At 44.8% G+C, this 12,720-nt stretch overlaps 1 protein-coding gene across 1 annotated transcript in view; it reads left to right on the top strand.

Moving 5' to 3' along the window:
* The window catches only part of LOC136581689 (EP-cadherin-like), a 23,431-nt gene continuing 10,711 nt past the window's right edge, over window positions 1–12,720 (top strand). Inside the window, exons 1-2 of the mRNA XM_066582313.1 lie at window positions 1–137; window positions 1,767–1,872. Of these exons, the coding sequence (XP_066438410.1) occupies window positions 75–137; window positions 1,767–1,872 (169 nt within the window). The 5' untranslated portion in view covers window positions 1–74. The remainder of the gene's footprint in view (window positions 138–1,766; window positions 1,873–12,720) is intronic.

Below are 12,720 nucleotides of genomic sequence, written 5' to 3'. Positions count from 1 at the left end.
CGGGCTCACTTGGACTTCATTCTGAGTGAGAGCAGTGTAGGTGTTGATACCTATCGGGTGTGCAGCTCAGAACCATGGGACGATACATGTTACCCTCCCTGGCCTGGTGCCTTTGGGCTTTACTTTGTAGTTTACAGGTAAGTTACTACTTTTTCTCTTTTGTATAAATTTGGGCATTTTTTGGTGTATTTGCTGGTTTACCCTTCCTGATTTCTCCTTGAGCACAGATTTCTCATGCACATTGTTGGGGTCGTGCATTGGCTTATTCTATGTTATTATTTTTTATTTTACTATTTATAGTCTTTTTTTTGTCTATTCAGGTGTCTTTTTGTGATGTAACTTTTAGGATGTGTCTGGTTTGGGGACTTCATTTGTAGTCCTCCCATTAGGTCAGCAGGATGGGAGTATAATTTGTGGTTAGACCTTCCATACTAGTGATATAATCTGTTGGTACAATCATATAACATATTTTTATAAACTATTAGGATAAAACTCCTGTTTTTATGTCACTTATATGTCTCTGTGCTCTACAAATGTAAAAAGCACAAACTAAGGGCTCACTCACAGCAGTGTATGACGGGGCATTTTACGCATGTTTTTCATGTGCCTAGACTATGCAGTACACAGCATATATGCATGTATAATATGGATATTTGCTGTATAAGTTAAATTCCCATTGCCTATATTGCTGCGTAATACCTGAGTAATAAACCATAATAAGATATGAAGGGTGTTTTTTTTCTACGCACATGTTAAATGCATGAAAAAACGCAGGTGTGAGCAGCCCAACAGACTTCAATGGGCTTTTGCTACCTAGATGTAAGCAGCCAACCAAACTGTTATGATGTGTGTATATATATATATACTCTTTGTCAAAAAAACAATCTGCCCTTATAAGAAATTGTCGTTTTGCTGCAAAACCCGGCATGCAGTTCCATCTCGGGCAGATATACAAATGATTAGAGCAGTTGCGTAATTAGATGAGCAGTCTTGCCTCAAAGTGGTTTCCCCCCTTGGCCTATAAGAGGCTCTCGGAGGCTCCTTGTGTGTAGTGACCTCTTCTTCCGCTTGTATAGAGCTTGTTGACCACTAGACGCCTCTACGACGCAGAGAAGAGATTTCACCCCGTTACCAGAGTCTGAGAGGGGCATATTATTGGGATGTGAGAAGCTGGATGGTCGTATCGATGAATTGTCCCCCACCGGCCGTTCTGACCGGACTGTTAGGAGGTGTTGGGATCAGTGGATGGGGGCACACAGCCCTTGATAGACCACCAGAGAATTGTCTGATCGGCCAACAGCACGAGTAGCTCCAACTTCTTCGTTGTCTTTGCTGTGGAGCGGCACACTGCCACCTGCTGGTGTGATGGTCTGGGGGGCAGTTGGTCACCATTAGTAGTGGTACAAGGGACAATGACAACTCAGCAATATGTTCAGGACATCCTGCAGCCACATGTGTTCCTCTCATGGCGGCTTCCAGCAGGATAATGCTCCGCCACACACACAAGGGGGTCACAGGAGCCCCCACAACATTGTCACACTTCTATGACTGCCCGGTCACCAGATTTATCACCATTAGAAAATGTATGGGACCATCTGGGCCAGTTTTTCACAATAAATGATGCTTTTGCTCTGATACACTTACAGTAATCACTTACTGACATCAACTTTACAATCACAGAGAAAGTTTCATTCCGTCCCAGCAACTTCTAGGGGAGGGATTGGTTTTGACAATGAGGTTAATTTTGTATCATTTTTGCCCCTTAGCTCATGAGTGCCAGCTCTTCAGCATGTCAGCCTGGCTTTTCTTCGCACGAGTATGTCTTCTCCACAGACAGCAAGGAATTGAAGACGAATGAGACACTTGGAACAGGTAACACCAAGTACATCCCATACTGCATCAGTCCATTCAGTGGACTTCCTTTTACCACCTATGATCCCTTCAGGAGTTAATTTTTAGCCAAGCCCAAGGAACTACATTTACATTTACACTACCTGGCAGCACAATGGTTAATTAATGGTCTTATTTTGGTGCCGCTTCTCAGTGATGTTGCAACATGTTAACTCTTTACTTGCTATACATATCGCTTTGCAGACTCTCCTTTTGTAATTCTTTGCATATTACGGTGTATGCGCCTTGTAATCCAAAACTATACAAATGCTCTGGTCCTTTAGGACCAAAACACCCTGGTCCTTAGGGGGTTAATGAGTTTTCCTGTCCACGGCTCATGACTTGGAGCGCAAGTCCTGAGGTGTCCTGTGTGACGTGGACTGATGTGACCTGTACAAGAGGGGGATTTCTGTGCTGGTGCCACAATAATGGCTTTATTCTATGGACGGCCCTCCAGTAACTTCTGGTTACATGCAGCTGTAGAGGCGGGTTGAGAGGTGGACTCAGGACTCCCTTTAGCCCCTGCTTTCGGAGGAACCGGTGGACTCTCAACCAATGGAAGGCTCATGTTAGTCTGTTTTTGTATCTGCGCCAGGGACAGGGACATTGTACTCTGATCGCCGGTCTTCGACAGCAAGAACATTAACCCTTCTTGGCCTGGCTCCAGCCACAGCAGAAGCGGACTGTGCTGTGCAGCATTAAAGTCATCCGTAAGAAGGGGCATCCAGTGGGATCGGCGTGGGTAACTCATGTATTGAGATATCGGTGCAAAGCCCAGAACTTTGTTTGTTAACATGTTTAAACTCAGCTGGTCCGGCTGTAAAACAACTCAAATCCCTCGAATTAACAAGATACGGTCGTATTGGACCGCAGCAGTGTTTGGAGAAAAAAGTCCACAATAATAACTCTTGGGAAACGTTCTTTGGCGCAGCCACGTAACCTGCAATACATCTCATTAGTTCCAGTTGTAAAGCCTTTTTGGTCCAACTATCGGTCTGTTACCTGCGGTGAGAAGACAAAGTCTGTATAGGAGGACACCCGGGAGGTGACCGCTGCCTTCAACACTAATGCAGATCTCCTTTTGGTGCGGCTTCCAAATCACCCGTAGGGCAACAATTCATCTGGTGTCCCGTAGGGATCAGCTAACTGTTCCTCTATCTCTGTTCTTTGCTTCAGCCCGCCAATTCTACTACTCTTCCGGTTTCCAGTCAGGGATCTCTATCTGAGTCTAGAGTAGAGGTCCCACCCCAACCAACCTCCCCCATGCTTATGCTATACCTATTGAGTAAAAGCAACACATGGCAAGGCACACAGCTATATGTTCCCCTTCCACAGCTTCTCCATTGTGTGTAGGCCTAGTGGAGGTGCTATTTGTAATATAATCGGCTATACTCTGGAACAGGCCCAATGTCAGCAACCGGGAAACCAAGGCAGATGTCGAGGTCCCCTCAGCCTCGGAGACCAGAGATGGCTGGGTGAGACACAACAGTCACACCCCCTGATTTTAACAAAACTGGCAGTATTTCTGAGTGGGGACATAAAGAAGGCATTATTGCTAAGTGGGGACACTTTTACTGTGTGAGGGTCAGTGTAAGCAGCATTTAATGTTTGAGGTCTACAGGGGGCACAAAAAGGGGACAGTACTACTGTGTGAGGTAGTGGCATTATTACTATCTTGGGTATTATAGAAGGGGGGATTGTGTAGAGGTGTAGATAAGGTAGGGAGGGTGTTGGATAACCAAAGAGCCAAAGATATCTGTGTGTTAAATTCCACAGTGACATGTTATGTCCAGGAGAAGTCGTCATGGTGGTGTTCTGGATTATGGTTTCTCCAGCAGGCTTCAGGGTATTTTGTCGCTTCCGAATTGTATCGTGTGCACACATCGTGGAGCAAATTAGACACAAGCTATCAGCCTCATATCCAAAATGGCTCTCTGCCCAGAAACAGCCAGACAGGGCCTTTTATTGTACAGCATAACATGGGCGTGTAACAGGTTATATCAGTAACATATAAGATTCTCATTTGTCGGATCATATAGAATCTCCCGCCTCTCTGCCCACCCTTCCTCACGTCCGCCATAGTGTGGACTTTGTCTGCTTTAGCATGCAGACAACCTTAGTTGACAAATCATTGTTTAACTAGCTTGTGTGAGGAGTGGAAGGGGGCCTAGGTAAACACTCAGTATTGAACACAGGATATACACAACACTATGGCCCTTAACTCTTAGAGGCTTCTTGTGTAACTTCTATGTACTTAACTAACATTACATCACACATCCATTGTCTAGCAAATACCATGATTAGATTGTGTGTGTGTCCTTTAAACTCCTCAGAGCTAAACGTCATTACAATAGCAAAATACATTTACGTTATACAAATCGATAGACATTTTATACAAAATAATCATCATGTCTATCACAATCCCCCCTTAAAATGTCTATCCTCTAACTCTCAATCTGATTTTCACAGTTTTCTGTGCATGAGCCTATAACTGGAGTGCGTTGAAGGTTCGTTTTAGAGTCTTCAAGGGGGTGTAGGACTTGTCCACTCCTTCTGGGGATGCATTCAGCAAACTCATGGTGGGAGCGGCTTTTCCAGCATCAGTTTCACAGGTCTCTCTGACACAGAGGATAACACAGCAGACTAGAACAGAAAATGTAATCATCAGTTCACATACAACAGCGACGCCCGTCTGTGCCAGGATCCTTTACCACCCGCTCATCCATGGCGAGTGCTGGTCCCAAAAGTTAGCTCTTTTTAGTTAGTGCGGTCAGCTTCTTAATGACAAGTGCATCTTTACCCGCGGGTCACGTGTCGTCTAGGATGTAGGTACGACAAGTCTCCCCTATCATCTTACAGACACTCCCCTTTTTAGCTAAAGTCATATCTAAGGTCATTCTATTTTTAAAAAAGTCATAGTCGAAGTAGGTCCTATTGGTCGACTAGTCCCTATAAGGCGTCTCTAGTATAATTTATAAACCACTGCTAACTATAATAAACATAATTAATCCAATCAACGTTTATTTACCATAATGACCAGGAAAATGGACTCGATTCTAGTTTTAACTTGGTCTCTAATTTTTAAAACCTGTCAGGTACCCCCCTTGGCTATCCTATGACGTCAATGTACACGTGTAGATCAAAACTACCACCAGGGGTCTCTCTTCTCGCTCTAGTATAATGTTACAATACTAGTAGCGTGCACAGGTACGCACGGCGTGGGACTCCCTAATCTTCACCCACACCAATGTCCCTCCTGGAGATAGTCCTAATGGTGAACACGTCCAGGTCGCCTCACCCTGACCCTACACTACCTAGTGACAAGACTGGAAGGAACCGCCGTACCTATGCGGAAAACAAGGATAGACCAACATGACAGGATAACCACAAAACACAGACTGAGTTGGATCGAGATAAATTAACTATTGGGGGTAACCTCATTATCCTCAATGCTGTCTGACAGGATGTGGAGGAGCATAAGGGCTTTACTAAGGCACACTCCCCTGTCCAATTACCCTCCAGGCGGGTCCTCTACCTCATGTCTCCACAAAGCCAGTAAACGTCTCCTAAGGACTGGACCTGATTCTGCATCCATTCCCCTCCTATCGTACTGTAGGAGGAGCAATACCCGTTTGTGAGTTCCCCAAAAATCTCCCTCCACCCTGCCTATTTGCCTGGCAGGTGTAGTTTCCAGGGTAGTCAGTAATACTCTCTCCGGTGCAAAACACTTAAGTAGTTATAGAGTATTCCTTCTTCCATTTCTCACGGACAGTGTAATTAGCGGAAATGTTCGTGAAGAGACTAATAAACCACTCTTCAGCATCTACAGGGAGATTTAGGGGGACCATCCCCGAGTGTAGTCGGGCACTACCGCACACGCAACAGTTAGACTTGTTGCTCCTGTTAGCATTGTACCTCATCAACTCCAACCAGAGATTCTGGTCAGAGTAGCCAGTCGCTACTGTCAAGGTGTCCTCAAAAGGTAGGGTCGGCTATGATCATCATGTTCGTCAAGGTCTTTATCTTACGGCGGAGGGGGTTAATTATGGGCACGGGACTAAGTGAAGGCTTCCATTCGGCTGCATCTACCATACCCCTTATTTTAAACTTCCCTAAGGGATCTGTCCTCCCGTACCGGTATGTCCCCAGACTATAAGTCCCTCCATCCCCCGGGCTTGGATCTCCCATGGTTAATGTAAAAACCGCATTAAAACCAAGCAACATACTAAGTTCAGCCTTCCAATACCTGCTGTCCTTATTATTCTCAAGGAGGGTTATACGACTAATTAGGGATTTCCCGCTCCTATCTTTCTTATTTAAGGCACTTCGCGGTTTATAGGACCAGTCTATTCCTGTGTTACATCCCACTAATCCCCAATAACGGCAGTCTTCTCCCCAGACGTTATCAGTGGCGCAAACATATTGTATCCCCGGGTATATAAGTCATATAACCAGCTGGACTGAGCTAAATCTGGCCTGCGGTGGGATCTTGCGCCTAGACACGGGACCACAGTACAATAGTCGAAGGAATATGCGGCTACTTGAGCATTGGACGAGTTATACCAGAAGGTAACCATACCCTCATATTCTTCCGACTAAGGATTCCAGTTGCCACCCTCCTCTTTCACTAGCCCTAACCAGAGTAATGTCCTTGGCGCAACTAAGACTGGTCTCCCGGATCTGAAGCTTTCTTACAGTATGAAGCATGGATCCATGTAAGTCTTTCGGCTAGTTTCACAGCTGTGGCAGTAGTCAGAAGCACCTGGTAGGGGCCATCAAATCGGGGCTCAAGAGGGTGCTTTCTGAGGAACCTCTTGACGCACACCCAATCCCCAGGCTGCAAGATGTGTCCCAGTGTCTGCCTCTGAGTCTGGAAGAGAACACCTGTGCATAGGCTTTGGTTAGTTCTTTAACAACGGAAATCACATACTCAGTCAACACATCAGATTGTAATTGTAACTACTGAGGATAGTAACGACCTAGCCTTGGGGCTGGCCCAAACAATCTCGTAGGGAGATAATGTATGATCCCCCCTGGGTTCATATCTAACACTGTATAAGGCTATTGGATGACAGTCTTTCCAAAGTGGCGTCATTTTTAAGTATCTTACTTTTTAGCGTGCCACTACGTCTCTCCACCTTTCCACTACACTAAAGGTGGTAGAGTATGTAAAAGGCCTGGGATACACCCAGAGCAGACATGACATGTTATATTCACCTGCGAGGTTTATACCTCTGTCTGACTCTGAATCACGTCTGGTACCCCATATTCACAGTTTACCTCGTTCATGAGCTTCTTTGCGGTTACCTACTTGTTTGCCTTGGTAACAGGGTCAGCCTCCAACCTGCAAAGACATCAACAACAACAAGCACGTATTCATACTTCCCAACAAGTGGGAGCTGAACGTAGTCAATTTGCAATCCCTGAAATGGGTAGAGTGGTCCCGGCAAGTGTGATGTGGCAAATTTACTTCTGCCCTGACTCACCCATGGCATAGATCATGCTAAACCGGATAAATGATGCAGCAGCTACAGAGAACCCAGAAGTCGCCCATCGTCTTTCAAGCGTCGTCGTTATTGCTGGTTTACTAGGTGGGTCTTTCCGTCCATCAGCTGGGCCATCATGGGATACAGGAACTGTGGTGGGTAAGTGCTGTTGACTGTTCACCACACGCTGTCCTGTTTCTGCTGCTCCCATATTAGTCCATTTATTCTTTCCTTCCTTGCTGGCTTGTAACTGTAAAAGTCTTTAGCATATCAAAGTCCAAATTTTTGTCAATGTCCAAAGTTTTTACCACTGGCTCATGCCGTCAGTATCTTTTCTTCTTTCTTCCACGGCTTGAGGGCCGCTGCCTTTGCTATGCTGTCAGTGAGGGTGTCGTCTCTCGCCTCTCCAGTGTAGGAATCGGTGTGAACTCTCAACTTTGTCAGGTAGAAGCAGGGCCTCCATGCCACTCTGTACCGCTGCACCATTCTCAATTGGTTGTCCTGCTAAGGTAAAAAAACTGTCTGGCCTTCCATATTGGGCCGTAATCATGAGCTATGCCAAATGCATACCAGGAGTCAGTGTAAAGGGTTGCCGTCTTACCTCTCGCCACTCTACACGCCTTAGTGATGGCCTTTAATTCCGCTTCTTGTACTGAGACATGCGGAGGCAGAACTTCTGCTTCTAGGACATCTTGTTGTGTGACCACTGCATATCCGATGTGGAGTCATCAATCCTCACCCTGGTACCATCTGCAAAAAGCTCAACATATGCATTATCAACAGGGGTTCTGGTAACTGTTTGCATACCTGCAGTTTCTTACCGAATTAGTACTAAATAATCATGTTGATGTTCTATTTCACATGGCTCGGAATCTTGTAGCACAAAATCATTTATTTATTTATTTTTCAAACCCAATAGCTGATCTACAACACCTAGATCATCTATGACCCAGATCACCTATGCCTCCCCCCTTTTGAACCGGAATACTCAATGGAAAAAGAGTCATTGCGTTCAAACTAGTAAACCAAGAGGCACAAAAACAAGCACTTTGTAGGTCAAGATGACATTGTATGCAGCGAAGTCTGAGCGAAAATATCCTTTAGATTTTTTTTTCAGGTTGCAGTTAGCATTTTTTAACACAAGGGGGCGCCACACAATTCAAATTTTACGTCACCCAGTGTAATAGTATTTCAGGGAATGGCCACGTTTAGCTTTTACTCTCCTGTCGGAATATAATTATAGCTTCAGTGTAGACTGACACTAGAATATACCAAAGACTTAAAGAAAAACTAAAGAATACGGATGAATTAACATCCTACTCTGGGCAATTCAGTCCCTCTTTCTTCACATAAAAAGTAAAATTACTTCACCAAATTGCATGAAAAAGTTTGCTGGGTGACTATAGTGAAATTATTTCATCTGTAGGAGCCTTCCATAACATCATCTGTCTGAGTATCCATTGGATAAGTGGGCAGTGGAAAACAGAGCCCCTGGGAACATGAGAGAGCGTCCCCTGTCATGTATTCCTGGTCTCTGCCCCCCATGCATCAACTCCAATCTTCCATGCACTATAAACCAGCTTAGTCATCTACTATGTCCCAAGCTGCATCTTCACAAAGGTGTGTTTCCCTGAACTTATGACACATCCAAAGTGGCCACATCTTGGAGTGTAACAAAGTCTGGTCAAACAAAACCTTACTTCAGACAATCATGATGTTAGCACAGTGGCATTGGGGAATGTAGGCCTCCCAAATACAACAAAATGGCCGCCAGAGGCAGAAGGGGGCGGGGCTACAAATCTCCCAGGTGAGGCAAGATGGCTGCCGGAGGAACGGGCGGGGTCAGGGGCAGCAGCACTTCCAGGTGAGGCAAAATGGCCGCTGGAGGAGGAAGGGGCGGGGCCAGGTCCTGTCCCGGATGGGGAGGGACCGGAAGTAACATCACACACCCTGAAAGTGAGCACATGGGGGGAAGTAACTTCAGGGTGGGGGCAGGCCTCACTACATTTACTGCAGAGTCACACTATGTTGGGTTGTAAACATTGCAAGCGCGGCCGCCATTACAGGGAGGGGCTGTAGTCAACACAAAGGCATTACATTGTTCATAAGCAATACACATACCCCCCTACATGCTTTCCCCTCTTGAATCTCTTAACTACGTTATACCAAAAAACTAGCTAAAAACGCCTTTCTTTCTGCTAGGCTTTCTGCTCATCTTCTAAAAACTTTCTACAATCTATCTTACCTATCCATATTCATTTCTGCTTATCTGTCCATAACCTGACATTTCTTTCTGCAACTTTTCCTGATCCTTCTCTTTGTATAACATTTCTACATGTTCAGTAAACTCTGCTCCCTTCCCTTCAGCAACCAAATCACAAGCTCTATGACCTTTGTCCTTGCTCACTTTGCTCCCCATTCTCTAAACAACCTGCGTCTATGCCTAACCTTCTCAATCTGCTCAACTCTATTCTATTCGAAGTTTCTGGACACAGTAGTGTTTCTCTTGTAAAATCTGCTTTCTTCAAATCCTTCCAATATAACCTCTCTTTCCCACTCATATTACAATGCACATTAATTCTACACAACACTAGACAAAGGAAACAAGGGTTAATTGGAAAAAGCTTTCAGTTCACTCTTATCAGCAGCCCTCCCCCCAATAATAAACACTGCACATTCTTTCTATAATACCAGACAGACGGGATTACTGGAGAATACCCACAACGGCTCAAGGTATATATCTCATCTACCTTTTTTAACAACCCTACTAGTAATCCGTCTGGACAGGACATTTTAGCTATACACAGAGACTGACGATTATTTTAAATGACCAAGAGTTTTCTGGAGACATCAGCCGTCACACCACGGCTATATTCACACGTATATACCTTTTCACATATGAGAACATAGCACGCTCAATCATAAAAGGTAAATGTACGTATCATAAATCTTCCTAACCTCACACTAGTTTACCTAGGAGCAAGTGTCACTGGCGTGTTCCCTCAGACCTAAACAGCCGAGTCCGCCCTTCCGACACATTAACCCTCACAGAATTTATCTCTTGGTCTTGTATACACAATTTTTAACCGTCTCAGACACAACAGTCACAGCATACAAAATACCCCTAGACAGGTAAAATGGTGATTTTTCGAGTGGACAGACCTGTCTTTCAGTGAAGGTCCAGTCTGGATCAGATACAGGCAGATTTAGCAGTCAGAACCCAGATCACATCGGTAGATTTACATAAAGCAATCTTACCGTGTTCTGTAGATTTTCGGGCCCCTGAGTTCTGCGTGCCATCTGCCGATCTCTGTACGTTCCAGGCTGTGACCTCACAGATCCACTCGCCCACCCAGGGACGCCACTGTTCTGGATTATGGTTTCTCCAGCAGGCTTCAGGGTATTTTGTCGCTTCCGAATTGTATCGTGTGCACACATCGTGGAGCAAATTAGACACAAGCTATCAGCCTCATATCCAAAATGGCTCTCTGCCCAGAAACAGCCAGACAGGGCCTTTTATTGTACAGCATAACATGGGCGTGTAACAGGTTACATCAGTAACATATAAGATTCTCATTTGTCGGATCATATAGAATCTCCCGCCTCTCTGTCCACCCTTCCTCACGTCCGCCATAGTGTGGACTTTGTCTGCTTTAGCATGCAGACAACCTTAGTTGACAAATCATTGTTTAACTAGCTTGTGTGAGGAGTGGAAGGGGGCCTAGGTAAACACTCAGTATTGAACACAGGATATACACAACACTATGGCCCTTAACTCTTAGAGGCTTCTTGTGTAACTTCTATGTACTTAACTAACATTACATCACACATCCATTGTCTAGCAAATACCATGATTAGATTGTGTGTGTGTCCTTTAAACTCCTCAGAGCTAAAAGTCATTACAATAGCAAAATACATTTACGTTATACAAATCGATAGACATTTTATACAAAATAATCATCAAGTCTATCACAGTGGTTTGGGCTAGATACAGGATAAAAGGGGAATTAAAGGACTCCAGTCAGAGAGGGCGTCACCTGTAATTACAGGATTTCAGATTTAGTGCTGCATATGCGTTACACACGGCAAAGGGGCCCACTGAGACTCTGTTGCCCAAGGGCCCGCATGCACCCGGAGCCGGCCCTGCTCTAGAAGTTATAAATGTTGGACTGGAGGGAATGGCAGAGACTTACAATTAAAGGGATTGTACAGAACTGGTTTTAATATTTCTAGAAACTGTCACACACCTGTTAGTAAATTCTGTAGTAGTGCAGCCAAGCTTCATTCTGTTCAATATATTTATCAATGACCTGATAGAGGGGCTGCACAGTAAAATATCAATATTTGCAGATGACACAAAATTATACAATATAATCAATGTAACGGAGGACAGTGTGCGGCTACAAACGGACCTGGATAAGCTGGGGGCTTGGGGAGGAAAATGGCAAATGAAGTTCAATGTGGATAAATGTAAGGTTATGCACATGGGCAGGAGAAACGGATGTCACCAATATAGACTAAATGGGGTACTGCTAGGGAAAAGTGAGATGGAAAAAGACCTGGGGGTACTAGTGGATTGTAGACTAAACTGGAGTAACCAATGTCAGTCAGCTGCTGCAAAGCCAAATAAAGTTTTGGGGTGCAGTAAAAGAGGTATAGAGGCGAAGGACGAGAACATTATCCTCCCACTATATAAGGCACTAGTCAGGCCTCACATGGAATACTGCGCACAGTTCTGGTCACCGGTGCTCAGGAAAGATGTCACAGTGCTGGAGGGGGTTCAAAGACGGCCAACTAAATTAATAAACAGAATTGGGATTATTCACCCTAGAAAAAAGACAGTTTAGGGGGCGACCAAATAACTGTATAAATACATGAGGGGACGATACAAGTAACTCTCCCATGATCTGTTTATACCCAGGACTGCGACGATAACAAGAGGCTATCCTCTACGTCTAGAGGAAAGCAAGTTTTTGCACCAACACAGAGGTGGTTCTTTACTGTAAGAGCAGTGGGTTTGAGGGCAGTTGGTCCACGATTTCTTGTCCTGCCATAATTTTGTCCAAGAAAAAACTCGTCTGGGTGGACAATTGTCCAATCTCAATTTGTGCTATATATCAATATGTCCAACCTAGATTTTATCCACTTAGCATTGGAAACGCAAAAGTGATTATTAGCCATTGGCAGTGAGGGGCATAGGGGAGGGATCCCCGCATGCATTTCATCTCCCTTTATCATTCCGATCAGTGAGGGGAGATGAAGCTTTGCACCTTTGACACTTTTTGTACATTTTTCATGAGATCGCTATTATCGCTGATAATAGCGATCTCGTTCCTGGGGACTG

Source organism: Eleutherodactylus coqui, chromosome 11 (genome assembly GCF_035609145.1).
Source record: "Eleutherodactylus coqui strain aEleCoq1 chromosome 11, aEleCoq1.hap1, whole genome shotgun sequence".
In the NCBI taxonomy this organism is placed as follows: Eukaryota; Metazoa; Chordata; class Amphibia; order Anura; family Eleutherodactylidae; genus Eleutherodactylus; species Eleutherodactylus coqui.
The sequence above is the reverse complement of the archived record's forward strand: the minus strand, read 5'-3'. Positions and strand labels throughout refer to the sequence as shown.